Source organism: Myotis nattereri, assembly GCF_964212035.1.
Source record: "Myotis nattereri genome assembly, chromosome: 1".
NCBI lineage: Eukaryota > Metazoa > Chordata > Mammalia > Chiroptera > Vespertilionidae > Myotis > Myotis nattereri.
The window spans coordinates 75804684-75820657 of record NC_138075.1 but is presented as its reverse complement, the minus strand read 5'-3'; the positions used below and the strand labels follow the sequence as shown (position 1 = coordinate 75820657).

The following is a 15974-nucleotide window of genomic DNA, read 5'->3' as shown; positions in this document are numbered from 1 at the left end:
GAGTTGGTTTCTATCAACTGAAGTCAGAGGATCAGAGGGACAATCGTAGATTTAAGACTCTGAGTAGTAATTAGTGCTAAATCAACATTTTTCTTTTATATCATTGATCTTTCTGATATGGATGAAAGGGGCTACCTGCTAACCTGACAAGCTCAGGGAAGGCCTGCATGGCAGTCTTGCAAACTCAGAGATCTAAGGTAACCACAAAGGATGGTCTAAATTTAGTTAAACTTTAACTAAAAGCAGTTATGGTGGGCAGTTACATCCTAGGCTGGTATCTTCACTGACAAGGTCAACATTTATCTTAACTGAGCCTATCTGTCTTGTTGCATCTAAGGTAAAATACCCTTTGAAATGTCTGGGTAACTTGTAACTTCCCTTTTTCTGGACCCCTTGGGGCACAACCTAATGTGCCTGGGCTCCAGGACAGATACCACTAATTCCTTCATTGTTAATTGTTCCTGTGCCCACCTAAGTATGTGTCTATCATTTGCTTTCTCCCACCTCTCTAGTCTATCACCAGTGGATTTCATGTAACCCTTCCTTTTGTTCCAATGTATAAATACAGTTATAACCCGCCATTCTCTGGAGCATTATCTCAATTCATTGAGGTTTTGCTTCCTGGCATATGTCGACAGTTTGGCTCAGATAAACTCACAACAATTCTTTACAGGTTTCAGTGGTTTTGTTTTGTTGTTTTTTACATTAACACTGATCTCATGTCGATATGGCGCTACAAGTTCCCACCAAAGTAACCCTCAAAAAGAAATGTTGGTTTTACAAAGAATAACTCTTTGATACTATGGTTAAAGAGCAAAATGTAGTTCTTTTAGATTGTTTGTTTATGTGGTAGCCCATTAAGTCAATATTTACTGAATATTTATTTTTTTTTAAATATATATTTTATTGATTTTTAACAGAGAGGAAGGGAGAGAGATAGAGAGTTAGAAACATCGATGAGAGAGAAACATCAATCAGCCGCCTCCTGCACATCTCCCACTGGGGATGTGCCCGAAACCCAGGCACATGCCCCTGACCGGAATCGAACCTGGGACCTTTCAGTCTGCAGGCCGACGCTCTATCCACTGAGCCAAACCAGTTTCGGCTACTGAATATTTATTGAACAAATATTTGTCGAACCTCTATTATATTCCAGGCACTGTGCTTGGAACAGAGATGACTGTGGGAATCAGACAGATGTGGTTTCTGCCCTCATGAAACGATCAGATAATTTTTTAAAACCAAGAAATACAGTAAATTTATTATGCTAGTGATAAGGGCCACAAAGGAAAAGTACAGTGTTATTATGCAAGCAAACCTCCCTTTGGGGGTCCTGGAAAGGCTTGTCTAAGGAAGGAGGAGCACACAGGATTTAACCAGGTAGAATGAAGAGTGGTGCATGGAGTGAGAAACATCCCACAATGAGAGAACTAAATGTTAAACACCTTGAGCTGGAATGAAGCCTGATGAGCTCAGGGAACTGGAAAGAGAGGTGTGTAGTGGGGCAAGAGTAGGTTTACAGTTGTTTGTATGGAAAAAGACGTGCAGATTATGATTGTTACAGTAGCTTTATTAACTCTGTGCTTTGTGTACTCAAACTGTAAACCTACTTTTGCCCCACCCTACATAGGGAGGGAGAGGAGAAGAATGATTTGGAATGAGGCTATCTATGATATGAAAGCCTGGCAGTCGGAGGTAAGAGCTGTAGTCATTATTTTAAGACTTATGAAAAGCCATGGCCCATTTTAGGTGGAGATTGGGGTGGATAGTGCAGGCACAGAACTAGATTTGGGTTCTAAAAAGATTACTGTGCGATAGCACAGTTGACAAAAAAAAGCACCCTTTCGACTTTCTAATAAGCCACCACAGAGCCCTGCACCATGGAATGTTATCACTGGGTGCGTTTTGTCAACACTCAGCTGTTACTTGTTTTCACCTCATGCAATCCACCAACTCTGCCGGCTCCCAGCCACGTGCACCGGAGGTCAGTGAGGCCCGTGGAGCTGAGGTCAGGGTCACAGAGCTAGTCAGTGGCTGGGCCGTTCAAGACAGGCTTTCACAGCTACTAGGCCACTCACTATTCACTCTGCTCAAGCTGGGTGCTTGTGAGAACAGGGAGGGGTTTGTTTTGTTTTTAATGCATCTGGGTTCTTTAGGGCCTCCGTGACTATGTGAGGGGGGGACAATCATTTCTCTTCTTTCAAGGGATCTATCTGGTTTGCAGGGAAGCTGGAATTGGCCCCGGAAGGAAAACAGAGCCTGGGAGTGTCCTTGGAGGGGCTGCATGGAAGGGTGGGTAATGGTCCTTCTAAAGGGATTCAAAGGCGCCTGTCGGGGCCCAGCCTGGGACACGCAGGAGAAGCCAGGTATGCTATGATCAAAGCATTCTCCGAAGTGAACTCTGGAGAGACAGGGCCCTCCCAAGCAGCTGTTAGAAAGACGTGCTTAGGGCAACCTCCCCTCAGCCTGCCCCCCCCCCCCCCCCCCCCGCCGGCTATTACCTGGAGGCAGTCATTTCAGGGACACAAGTTACAAAAATAAAGAAATGGCTTGGTTTGCCCCCGAGGGAGAACAGGGCCTCCTGTGTGCTTAGCCTGGGGCTGGAACTGCAAGGCTGGGATTGATAGCCTCTCATCTGATTCCGAACTTGTTCTGCCCAAATCAGAAGCAGCCTGTCCTTGGACATACCCAAGCTCCAGTCTGCCCACCTCACATGGACAGAGACAGGCCACGCTGTGGGAGGGCAGTTGAAAGATTGCCCAGAGGCTTGTGAAGCTATTGCATGAATCTTGCAGTTCATAGCTTGTTTAGCAAACAGCGTTGCTGTTGCCAAAGGTAGCCAGCAAATCCCTCCACGTAGGCGCGCTTCAGGCCCTTTTGTTTTGCCTCAGTAGCAGGTGTTCTTGATTTAGGGAGGTGTCCCCTTGACCAGAATGCCAATTCCTTAGGCTATTTCACAGGGCTACTCTGCCAGACTCCTGAATCAGAGCTCCAGTTCCCACTTTTGGGCCTGGTACGCAGGATCCATTTCCCCATTGCTCACCCTGACTCCAGGCAGGGAGGTAGAGTGGACAGCTCTACTTTCCCAGTGTGTGTGTAGGCGGCGGGGGGGAGAGGGGGGGCAGTTAAAAGTGGTCACCAGAGAATCAGAGAATTGTCATCTTAAGGGACTTGACCTAACTGGTTTGGCTCAGTGGATAGAGCATCGGCCTGCGGACTGAAGGGTCCCAGGTTTGATTCTGGTCAAGGGCATGTACCTTGGTTGTGGGCACATCTCCAATAGGGGGTGTGCAGGAGGCAGCTGATCCATGTTTCTTTCTCACTCTCTACCCCTCTCTCTTCCTCTCTGTAAAAAATTAATAAAATATATTTATAAAAGGGGGGGGGGGACTAGCCAGTGGAGTCACTTTAATTGAGCTCAGAACCTTAGTTTGTGACAGCAGAAAGGGACTCATAGATAGTCCAATTCTGCCTTTATTCTTTTCTGCCACCTCCATTTTAGAGATGAAGAAACTGGGACTCTGAGAAGTGACATGGCTTTGTAAGATCATACAACTAGTTAGTGGCAGAAGAGCACAAGCTCTGAAGTCCTTTATCCGCTCATCCACTCCACGGACACTTTTTGTTCTGTGAAGTACCAGGCAGTGTGCTGGAGCAAAGGGCACATGCTCTCGCCTCCCAAAGCACCCAGCACGCATGCAGAAAGCCAAACAGACCCCTTTCTGCCCCACAGAGTAACTGTTCACACTAAGCCATGTACAGGAAGCAGGGAGGAGGGCTTCTTGTGGAATTTCAAAGAAGAGATGGAAGTGGTTAATTTAAAGGAGGATTTCTGCAGGAGTTAGTTTCATGCCCTTTGCCCTGACTTAGGGATATTTCTTGACACCCGGGCTTGCATTGGATGCCTGAGGGTTTGTGGGAACCAGCAGAGATTTCCTCCTGGGCAAGGCCCACTTCCAAGGTTGGAAAGAAACTTGAGAGATCATCTGACTGCTCTCCACTGCAGAGTAGGAAGCGAAAGTAGTTTGGGAGGGCTCCTTGGTGAAAATGAATAGGGAAGGGGAAAAGATTCCAACTCAGAAGCACTAGAAGCACTTCCAAACTTGTGGTCTTTAGACGGTGCTAAAAGTTGGCATCTGGGCGATAGAGAAGCAGGAAGAAAGGGTTAGAGGATGGAGGGAAGAGGAGAGTACCTTCCACTTTAAACGACCTTCCTGAATCCATGGTGTTCCTAGCTTCGCTTTGTCACTGCCAGTCATCCCTGCCTGGGCCCTGCTCCCAACCCACAGACCAATTGTCACTTCTCCTCCCGTCCCCCCTCTCCCCCGCCTGGCCCTGGAAACTCTCTTTCTGATGGAACCAAATCACTCCCCTCATCTCCAGGATCCCCTATGAACTGGTTTCCAGAATTGCCAAAGAACACAGATAATTAAGGACTAGAACTAAGAAAGACCAATCCTTCCTTCTCCAATGAATGGTGTGTTTGGGAGGAAGGTCCTAGCCCTGCGTGTTGGGAGGGGCGCTCTCTGAGGAGCTGCTTCAGTCACGTGACATGGGGCAGGTGCCTGCCGTTACCTTGTGGAAGCTCTGAAGCAGGACAGTCACTCACAGGCAGGGTTTCGTGCAGGGCACTGAGCGTTCCATATATTAACGTAAAAGTCCGTTTCGTTGTGGGGTGGGTGTAGCTCTTTAGAAATTACTATGCTGTTTACCAGTTCAGGCCTCATCCATTGTGGTGATCCCTAAACTTCAGTTTACAATCCCCAGAGGTGGGCTACTCATTATAAAAGTGCAGATCCCAGGACCTCGCCCCAGAGTGTGATCCCGCGCCCCAGGTCTGGGGTAAGACTCAGGTTTCTGAATGTTTAATTAATAGCTAAAGACTGATGTATTTCACTTAGAAAACGTCTTCTTCTTCTTTTTTTTTTAATCTGGGGGAGCCAGGCAGTGGCAGACTAAGGAGGCCTCGCCAACATGCTCTGCAACCTCCTTCATGCCCATTCTTTGATTAGGGCAATGCCTGCTTCCTCCGTTGTGGGGAAAGCCCTCAGAAGGTGCATCTTCAAGAAGAGCGCCCCTTGCCCTGGCTGGTGGCTCAGGTGGTTAGAGTGTCGTCCCAATACACCAAGGCTGGGGGTTTGATCCGTAATCAGAGCACATACAAGAAGCAACCAATGATGCATAAATAAGTAGAACAACAAACCAAAGAAGAAGAGTGCCCCGGCCCCCCCTGTGGCAGGATCGCAGTCTCTTCGTGCCCAGCACTTGAGAAAGAGGAGCTATGAAGCAGATGAAAAGGAGAATGAGCACACCCACGTCAGAGTGGCCAACGAAAGGGACAATTCGAAAGGAAGTGCTGGTGCAGGTCCTGCTAATGGCTGCCAGGAGTAGTAAATATGTAAATCAGCCGTAAGATTTCTTTTTCTCTTTTGCAATTAAAAATTTTCAGAAAGTCTGTGATAGCCCATAGCCTGTATTCAGTGTGCAGGAGAGTATCCAGACTGGGAGGAGCATGAAGCAGCGTCACACCATGGAGAAGCACTGATGAGAGGAAGCCAGGATGAGCGGAGGGGAAGTCTGGAGGATTCATTGTGGATAAGAGATAAAAGCACTTCTCAAAGAGCTCCTAAATCATATTGGGCAAATAACTAGAATTCTAGTAGTAATGAAGAATGGGACTTGAATTGTTGTTATGCAGATTTTAAAGGGAGGGCAATCCCCCCAAATCTAAAAACCTGGGCTATTTAGTTCCATTCCATTTTGCTTATAGTTTCCTTTGTTCCCACCCAGATGCCTGAGTACCCTCTATGGCTCCCAGTCCCTTGCTGCATTTCTCAAACTGATATTCCATAGAACCCTGTCCCATAGCGGTGCCCCTTAAGTGAAGTCCCATGCTCGGATCAATTTATTAAATCCTTAGTTAAATGAAATTAGTTCAGCTTCTCAGTCGCTGGGTTTCTCAAAATTTCGTGTGTTGTGGATATTGTGACTCTCCAAGGGAGGAAATATAATTAATAATCTTCCTCAAATGTTTAATCGCGAAACATTTTTTTCTTGAAGCACACTCATGAACATTGTCCAGACAATGTTTGCCTGGAGGCAAGGAGGACAAATGCTGCTACTTGTCCTCCAGTGGTAATTCTCCCCTACTTTGTCATTGGAAAACAGAATTCTGGGTAGGCACATGCCCACCCTACATTTCCCAGTGTCCCTTGCAGTTGGATGTAACTATGTGACCAAATTATGGCTAATGAGATGTAAATGGCAATGATGTGTGAAACTTTGGGATGTGTCCTCAGGCAGTGCCATTCCCTTTTTGTGCCTTTCTTCTCCCTGCTGGCTGGAATGCAGATGTGACGGCTGGGGCTGGCACTAGAGCTGCCATCTGGATTGTGATATGGAAGTCACAGGTTGAGACAGAAATCAGAACCTTGGAGCACCTGGCCAGTCCTGGACTAATGAGCCCAGGCCTTTTTTTCACATGAGAAATACAGGTCCATCTTCCTTAGACAACCGTTACTTTGAATTTTCTGTGATTAGCGGCCATTTGGGAAATGTGTAATGACAATCTCTTTAGATAGGTTTCTCTTTATACTCTGCAAGATGATGTGCAAATCAAAATTTGTTAATCAGAAAATTCATCAACAGAATTAGATTCGTCAACTTATGTCTTTGTGGCATTGTGCAAACACATATCCGAAACAGGGCTGTTTCAATTCTGAAAGGGCACCCGGCATGAAAGTTTTGGGAAAGCAAATAATAACATCTTGGTTGTCTGTTTTCATGGTCTGGAATTATGGTTTTGTTGTATAGAAAGAGACACATTTTTTTAATCCTTTTCCAGGATTCTCTGTCTTTCCTAGACCATTTTTTACCACAAAATGTTTTTCTTCTTATCAATAAGAAACACACACACACACACACACACACACACACACACACACACACACATATATATATATATATATATATATATATATATATAGAGAGAGAGAGAGAGAGAGAGAGAGAGAGAGAGAGAGAGAATAGAGGCCCGGTGCACAAATTCATACATGGATGGCATCCCTTGGCTTGGTCGGCAATCTGAGCCGATCAGGGCTGGCTGGCGGGTGGGAAGGAAGGGACCCCTGGAGGTTGGCCAACCACAGGTTGGCTGACCACAGGAGGTTGGCTGTGGGAGTGCACTGACCACCAGGGGGCAGCTCTGGCATTGAGCATCTGCCCCCTGGTGGTCAGTGCGTGTCTTAGTGACCAGTTGTTTGGTTGTAATGGTCTAGATATATATTAGAGGCCTGGTGCACAGAAATTTATGCACTTGGGGCGGGGAGGTTTCTCAGCCCAGCCTGCGCCCATGCCCATTTGCAGTCCCTGACCCCTTGGGGGATGTCCACCTGTCGACTTAGCCCCACTCCCAGGGGGATCAGGCCTAAGCTTGCAGTCAGACATCCTTCTGGCAGTCAGGGAGCCCTCGGGGGATGTCCAACTAAAGGCTTAGGCCCCCATGGGAGCTGTGATGAGGAAGCTGGGGTGACAGAGGAGCCATGTTGCCCCGCCCAGCCGCCCTGGGTTGGATCGCACACAGGACGCCCAGGCGGGCCGGCAGATCACTTGCTGCCCCGCTCGGCCACCCTGGGTTGGGTCGCACACGGGACGCCTGCCACCCTGGGCCGCAGATAGCAGCCCGGGGTGGCAGGGCAGGCGGAATGGCACTGTCCCGCCCCACCACCTCGGGTGGCAAATAGCAGGCCCAGTTGGCGGCAGAGCAGGTGGAATGGCGCTGACCCGCCCTGCCTGCAGTATGCAAATTAGCCGCCATCTTTTTTGGCAGTTAATTTGCATACCGCGCTGATTAGCCAATGTGAGGCATAGCAAAGGTACAGTCAATTACCATGTTTACCTATTATTAGACTAAATATATATTATATATATATATATATATATATATATATATATATATAGAGAGAGAGAGAGAGAGAGAGAGAGAGAGAGAGGGAGAGGACTACATAGATGTCTCTTCAAAAGATAAATCATTTCAGGGCATGAAATGGTAAAATTAAGTCTGTTTTTCCATTCCTATATCAAATGTCCAGGAAATGATAGCAACAAAAATAATTCTATGGTCTCAATAACTTGATCTTTCACCAAGCCCTTGTCCACAATTTTCCATGTAGGTTTCCAATGTATACCATAGATCAGTAGTTCCCAAATTTTGCTGCATATTAGAACCACTGGAAGAATTTTAATAATCCAAAACCAGGTCACCCTGATACCATTTAAAGCAGAACATCTCAAGGTGGCACTTAAAAATGCCCAGGTGATTGTAATATTCAGCAGAGTTTGGGGACCATTGCTATATTTTCTAGGGCTTTATTAAGACTAATGTTAATGTCAGGGGATTATTCTGCCTTGTCCTGAACACCACATGGGAATAAAACTTACTGAAACTGGAGTCCAAGTGTCAAACATTGAGAAAGTGAAACTCTTACTACCCTTGTCATCTCCCATCTCCACTTGAACTGTTCAGCAAATAATTTCTTCATTAATGAAAGGGAGATAATAGTTACTTCATAGTTTGACTAAGGACTGGATGAAATTTTGGAAAATAGACAATGCTGTGTCTGGCACAGATCAGCACTTTACTAAATGTTTTGAAAAGTCTACACTTGTTTAAAGAGGACACTTCCAGGGCCGCCTTACCCAACTCTCCCTCTGAAGATTAAGGTCTTTTCCTTTCCAAAGGCATCCAAGCACACTCCCCTGCAGGCTCCTCCCTGCCTGTTCTTTCTACGGGCCCACCCCACGCTCAACTGGCTCCCTACCAGTTATTGTCAGAGAACAGCGAGACACAAAGGACTTTCTCAGATCCATGATCACAAGGATATGTTACTTGTGAAAGCTACAGCAAAAAGGAAAGGTAAGAGGAGCTGACAGAGCCCATTGGGATTGGCAGAAGGAGAATTGGGAAGGACAGATTAGAAGACAGTGCTAAAAGCATGAAGAATTGGTTGGAATTAGAATTGAGACAATTATGGGAAGGAAGTCATTCAGCAACAGGAATGAATTAAGCAGGCATGGGTGCTTTCGAGCACCTCTGTCTGCCCGTCTCTGTGTTAAGCTCTCTGACAGATTCGGGAGAACTAGAAGATCAGATACCTGCCATCAAGGAGCTGATGGAAGTAAAACAAATGGAAATAATTAGAGATCACTTCAGTGCCAAACTCTGAGAGTTGAAATGGCCAGAAAGGTCTTGGATCTTGCAGGCTAAGCATGATTTGAATTAGCAGAGTGAGGGAAATAAAATGTCCTAAGGGTGGGGGAGCAAACGATGGGGATGGAGGGACTCTCATTACCCTCTGCTACTTTCTGTTTCCTCTTACTCTATAGGAATTAAACCCACAGATGTAAAAGGACTCTTACCCCTGATGATACTAATGGTGATAATTTTCCTGATGATTGTGTTCTGGGAAAACGAGCTGTATGAAGAAACAGTGGTGTCAACCATAGAACACTTGCACGTGGACTACCCTCAGAGTAATATTGCTGTAAGGTACTGCAACCACATGATCTTAGAAAGAATCATCAAGGAACCTGACAACACCTGCAAAAAGGAGCATGTCTTCATCCACGAGAGGCCTCGACAGATCAATCGTGTTTGCACTTCTCCCAAGAGGACGGCTTGCCAAAACCATTCCAGCATTTTATGCTTCCAGAGTGAGACAAAGTTCAAAATGACAGTCTGTAAGCTCATTGAAGGTATCAGATATCCTGCCTGCAGGTACCACATTTCCCCCACAGAGGGGTTCATTGTAGTCACTTGTGATGACATGGGGCCCGTTAACTTCCAGAAATATGTTGAATAACTTGAGACCAGCACCTGAATCTGAGATCCTCTCTGCTCCTCTCCCAGGGGCACTGGTGCTGGTTCTTCCTGGCGCACATCTGACTGTGGACATGGGGGAAAGCCCAAGTGAAATGGTAGCCACCAGTAATTCATTTATCATTCTAGTATGGCTGAGCTGGAATCTTCTTATTCTGCTTCAATAAAAAACTAAATGAGCTGGAATCTTCTTACTCTGCTTCAATAAAAAACAAAACTCTACCGAATTAAGTCATAAAGGATGCATGTGTTTCAATTTTGTGTTCCTTTTCTTTGGGTCATTTGATGAGAGCCAAGAGTGAATCCTATGCAGGACTGGGATTAGGATAAGGTGAGCGAGGCACTCACTTTACATGCAAATTTTAAGGGTGGCACCCTCCCCCAAGTAATCTAGATAAAGAATATTTTTTAAAAATCAAAATTAATGCAAAAATCTCTGATGAACAAAATATCTCAATTTTAAATCAAGACCAATCTGACAGGGTTGGATTTAGGGTGAGTGAAGTACATGAGTTGTGCCCACGCAGGGCCAGTCCTATTATTTACATTTTTGATATTTGTTCATCAGGGATTGTTTTGAATTAAATTAATTCTTAAATGTCGCATTAAAAATGTCATCTTGATTACTGGGCTTTTTGGTGCCCCTTAAATTTCATACTTACAGCAAGCACTGCATTCATTCCACCCTACTTGGTTCTAAGTGTAGAGGCAATTAGGGTCATCTCTTAGGATTTTCTCTTAAAGATGGCATATATAACTCAAGCTGCAGCTGCTCCTGTTCAGCGCTTCCTCTGCGCCTTGAAAGAAAGGGAAAAAAGAGATCAGAAGGAGCCAGAAACCATTTCCTTGGAAGACTGTGGAGAGAAATGGATAAGGATATCTCAGGGAGACATTGAGACTCTCAGAGCTCATTGTACCTCCTCTTGGCATCCCCAGAGGAAACAGGAAGGACTTTGACCAGACTACTAATTCTTTTCCTCTTTTAGTTCTTACAACTGGACTGGTTCTTTAGTTATTTCACTTTCAACGATGGGCAGCGTATCTTTAGAGTTAGAGGGCAAAGGAAGAGAAGGAAGGGAATTTGATGAAGTCCTCTTCCTCTCTGAGCCTCAGTTGTCTCATCTGTAAAGTGAGGGAGCTTGAACGAGATAATCTTTGAGGTTCTTTCCAGGACTATTACACCACAATTCTATTTCTTAGTAGTACAGAAACCAGCCTTGTTGGAAGGGAGGGTTAGTACTGGGGAGTAGTAAGAAAGAAGGGGTATTTGGCAGGTAAGTGCCAGGTTATGGGAAAACTAGTTCTGAACTATGACATTTCAATCCTGAACTATGACATTTCAATCCTGTAATTGAGAGCCGGGAACTCCTACAGTGAGCTAGAGCAGCCCCAGGGATGTGTGAGCTTCATAGGGTCCATTCTGTTCCGATCTTTTCAGTTGAGAGACTTCAACTATTGCATTATTTATTTGTACTTAATTAAAGGTTAGATCAAAGAAGGAGGTACACCTATGCTAGTTGTTAACTCTGTCTTTGTAAGCAACAAATTCTGATTGATTAGATTAGAGGGGAGGAGAGTGACAGAGGTAAGTCAAGGACATGGGCAAGGCTTACCCATGTGGGGTGGCCCTTTCACAGTTGAGTTTCATTACCCATTTCTCTGCAGAAACCCATTGTCACCATTGTCTTCATGGATGTTGGAATGCCACCAAGGGACCAGGGCCTTCAGCATCTTCAGATGCTGAGCAGGAACAGGTGGTCCTTAGTATATGATTCAGAGTCCTGGTTGCAGCATCATTTCCTGGGTAAAACTTTACAGTAGCTAAAATGTGTCCTTTATGGCTCCCATTTCTAAGTTTTTTGTTTTGTTTTAAGTCTCACCCGAGGCTATTTTCCCCCCATTGACATTTAGAGAGTGAAAGGGATGGGGGGAGGATAGATATAGAGAGAGAAACATCTAATGCCAATTAATTGCGTACCGCTATTAGTTGCCTCCCACTCGCGCCCCACCAGGGATTGAACCTGCAACCGAGGTACATGGCCTTGACTGGGAATCGAACCTGTAACCCTTCACTCTGTAGGCTGATTCTCTCACCACTGAGCAAACAGTGTTTGTTTTTATTAATTTCTATGTTCTGAATTCTGATTCCTTTTCCTACTCCTCTCCCTAGGCTTTATTGTCCTTCCCAATGATTTCTCTTCCTTTACTCACCTAACCTCCCTCTTGTTAATTAAAAACAAAATTTTACAGATAAATGCATTCCCATTAAAGTGTCAGTATGCAACTGAGACTGTCAATGGAAATTATCCTCACAGTATTTTGAGTCAATGAGGATCAAAGCCCAATTCAAATGAATTGTGACATTTTACACATTTGCAGTTTGGGTGTTGTTGTTTATATTTCTTTTTATTTATTTATTCTTTGGGAGATTGTTGTTGTTTTTAATGGGCACCTAGCAGCCCAAATCAAAACCAGGTAGCTGGGATTTCTGCCCACTTGAAATACATGTTCCAGAAAAACTGGGAATCTACACTGTTCTTATTTTTCTCCTTCTTGTCTGCTTTCCTATTATCACCTCACTATTTATATCGATGGCAGTCGATGTTTAGGAAACAATCTAAACCTTCTTCCAGCCTCCCCTCAACCTACACCAAGTCTATGTTCAAGGTACAAACATGAATACATCCACTTAATTCTTAATAATCTATTAATAATCAATCAACCCAATTATTAAGGCTTATATATTCTTGGTACTGGGTCTTTGCTCTTGTTTTACATACAGGACATTTTAAAATGAAATATAATAAAAAAAAATACAAGTCCATGTGTACTAATGTCAAATGTGTGGTATAAGAAGTGGGTGGTCTCCCTAGTCGGTTTGGCTCAGTGGTTGAGCACTGACCTATGAACCAAGAGGTTACCAGTTAGATTTCCCTTCAGGGCACATGCTGGGGTTGTGGACTCAATCCCCACTAAGGGGGGTACAGGAGGCAGCCAATTGAAGTTTTTCTCTCTCATGGATGTTTCTATCTGTCCTTTCTTCTCTCTCTAAAATCAATAAAAACATTTTTTTTTTTTAGAAAAAAGAAGTGGGTGGATGGACATAGACAATAGGGTGCTGAAGGCCTGGGGCAGGGGACAAGGGTGGGCTGGAGGGGGTTAATGGAGGAAAAAAGGGGACATGTAATACTTTCAACAATAAAGAATTATTTAATAAAAAGGAAAGAAAAGAGAAGTGAATAAGAAAAAAAGAAGTGGTGGTAAGAAGTTTAGATATATACGTTCAGGATATAAGTGAGAAATGAATTTGGCAAGCTTAAGTAGTGAGAAAATATGTCAATGAAAGAATGGGATCTGAATTGGGCTCTGAGGGTTTTAAGAGGCAGAAAAGAGTAGGCATTCAGAAAGGAGCAGAAATGGAGAGGTGGAATAGAGTGCAGTCAAAGGGAATGAGTCACACTGATTTGATGAGAGCCAGCTTGCATACCGAAATAATGGGAGGTGAGTCTTGAGAAGGGGATTGGATCAAGTAGAGCCTTGACTAAGTGGTCTCAGGGGATTCGATTACCTCACATAGGCAATGAGGAATAATTGAATGTTTCTGAAGTAATGTCATTACAAGTGGTGTTTTAGAAAGTAGTGTATTGAAGGAATGGAGGGGCAAGGAATGATGATCAGGATATAAGTAGGTATGATAATGCAGGAGATACAAGTGTAAGGGAAGGAGGCTCTTAGAGACCAGAGAAATGAGTAAGATCTTTCTGAAGCAAGATAAAGGATTATCACTGTAAATAACCATTCTTTCTGGGAGCTCATTGTGACTTTTCCAGCACTGACCTAAAGTAAAGAATTTTCTACATTAGTCAAGCCATACTATGTTGTTAACAAACATTGCTGTGAAAGTGTTTGATTCTGTACAGAATAAAAGAAGCAGGAAGTATATTCCAGACTCAAAAGATTTTTAGCCTCAATAAGAGAAAGAAAAGACTAATATATATCAACCAACTTGAAAAATAAAAAAGAACCATATAAAGTGAAGTGCAATATAACCTATGCTGTAGGGTTTCAAAGAAGAAAGAAAAATCATTTTGGGTTAAAATATAAGTAAATAGGGACTATTTCACAGAAGAGAAAGAGTGGTGCTGCCCAGGTCACTAGATCCTGACAGACAAATGGACACTCTGTTCAGTCCTCTGAGTGTCCTTGGTTCCACGTCGTCTCCTACTTAGATCTCATACCGTTCTCCCTCCCCCGTTTTTGGCCCCTCCTTCCCTCAGCTAGACCCAATAGCAGAAACTCTCAGGAAACAAATCCAGTTTCACTTCTGACCCTCCAACAAACTGGAAGCTTTCTCTACAGGATCAGTTTTGCTAAAGAAACTGGTAAAGGCAGATATCCCATGACTGAGATTGGTGGGAAAAGAAATGGGAGAGGGCAGAATAACGTTGTGGGGTTTTTTTCAAGTGCATGCTGGGTACTGTGTGAGGCTGTGGGAGACACAGTGAGGAATCTGTGAGTGAGATTCTTGTGATCTATTTGAAGATTACAGATCCTACCGATGAGATTGCAGATGAGGGGAACAGGAAGAGAAATAATGACTTGGTTCTGGGTACTATGAACATATTATCCTATGTAATTCTCACGTTTTCTTTTTTTCATATGGGGAAACTGAGGTTAGTTTAATGAGGTAGAGTAAATTGTTAGTGGATAAGCAGGGATTTGAAACTGGGTCTTCAGACTCCACAGCTGATTGTCTTTTCACAGCATCATACTTCCATGAACAGATGCAGGAGTCTTAAGGTACATGGAGGGGTCAATCCTGGGAATAACTGTCATGAGGAAAAGAGAGCTAGCTCCTTAATATTCTCCTTAGTTTTACCTCTTACTTTTTATTTTCGCTGCAGAAGAGAGCATCCTAGATCTGAGATGGAGGCCTTTCTGCTGCTACTCTGCCTGGGGCTGATTCTTGTAGGATCTTCAGGAAACAAAATGGAGACAATTAAAGAAGAATTTTCAGAGGGAGAGATGCAAAATGACTTGGCAAAAAGTGACCAAGAAAAACAGACCATTGAGATATTAATGAACTTGACTCTGTTGTATAAAAATACTAGCCTTGGCATATCCAAGGATATTATGTCTTCATTATCGACATTCAGAAGATTACATGATAGCTTCTCCAAGGGAAACAGTCCAGGTAATGACAAAGAGTGTTACAATGACATAGTGATCTGGAGAAAAGTTTCAGAAGCTAATGGGTCATGCAAGTTGAGCAATAACTTCATTCTTGGCTCCATGGAAGTGATCTGCAGGGCCCCCAAGACCCCCAGTTGCAAGCGTGGACAGAATCTTGGCATAAGCTGTTTTGAAAGCCCAGACCTGGTGATAACTATGGGCCAGCTTACTACAGGCAAACAGTTCCCCAGGTGCCAATACCACAGTGTTACCTCATTAAAGAAAATATTGGCAGTGCTAACAGGTCATTCTTTGATGAGCTGGTTAGTTAGTGGCTCTAGATTATAAGTCTCACAGAGCTGTGAGACTATAGCCTATCTAAAGAAGAACATACTTATTGTTTATTGCCTTCTGTTATTCACATCTATCCATTTAGCACTACAGTAAACTGATTATTTATACTAACTGGATGAATGAAAAATCAACAATCATGGATAATATCATTAAAATTTATAACTGATCCTAGAGTGCGTATACTTTCTTTACACACACACACACACACACACACTGAATTGCATCCTAGCTCAACTATGAAGCCAAGAAGCAGAGTTCACCCAATGTGACAGAATTAAGGAAAGAAGGCCCAAAACCAATATAGGTCATTGAAAATTAGTTGTACTGACACTGAGATTATTCAGAGGAATAGTGAATGAGCATAGGGGATATTATTATTGCTGCTTCTCTTCAAAGAAACGTGTGTGCTGAGGCATGCACGCAAATGTGAGCCCATCTGTGCAGCCAGAGGTCTGCCTGTCCTCCCAAAGATGCCTGAGGGGAAGACCTCTTGCCTTTGCTGCTGCCCTCAGTCAACACCTCCAGCTCCACGCAACCCTCTTTCCTTATCCCTATCTATGTCACAGGTTGC

The 15974-nt window shown here is 44.1% G+C and overlaps 2 protein-coding genes across 2 annotated transcripts; both read left to right on the top strand.

The window, feature by feature from the left end:
- Window positions 1–8880: 8880 nt before the first annotated feature.
- On the top strand, window positions 8881–9860 carry RNASE12 (ribonuclease A family member 12 (inactive); the record flags this gene model as incomplete). Its single annotated transcript, XM_081108505.1, has 2 exons — window positions 8881–8914; window positions 9385–9860. The coding sequence occupies 2 exons, from the start codon at window positions 8881–8883 to the stop codon at window positions 9858–9860; spliced, it is 510 nt and encodes a 169-aa protein (XP_080964631.1).
- A 4943-nt stretch (window positions 9861–14803) lies between these two features.
- RNASE11 (ribonuclease A family member 11 (inactive)) lies at window positions 14804–15397 on the top strand (the record flags this gene model as incomplete). Its single annotated transcript, XM_081108484.1, has 1 exon — window positions 14804–15397. One exon carries the CDS (start codon window positions 14804–14806, stop codon window positions 15395–15397), a length of 594 nt encoding a protein of 197 aa, XP_080964610.1.
- Window positions 15398–15974: the final 577 nt, after the last annotated feature.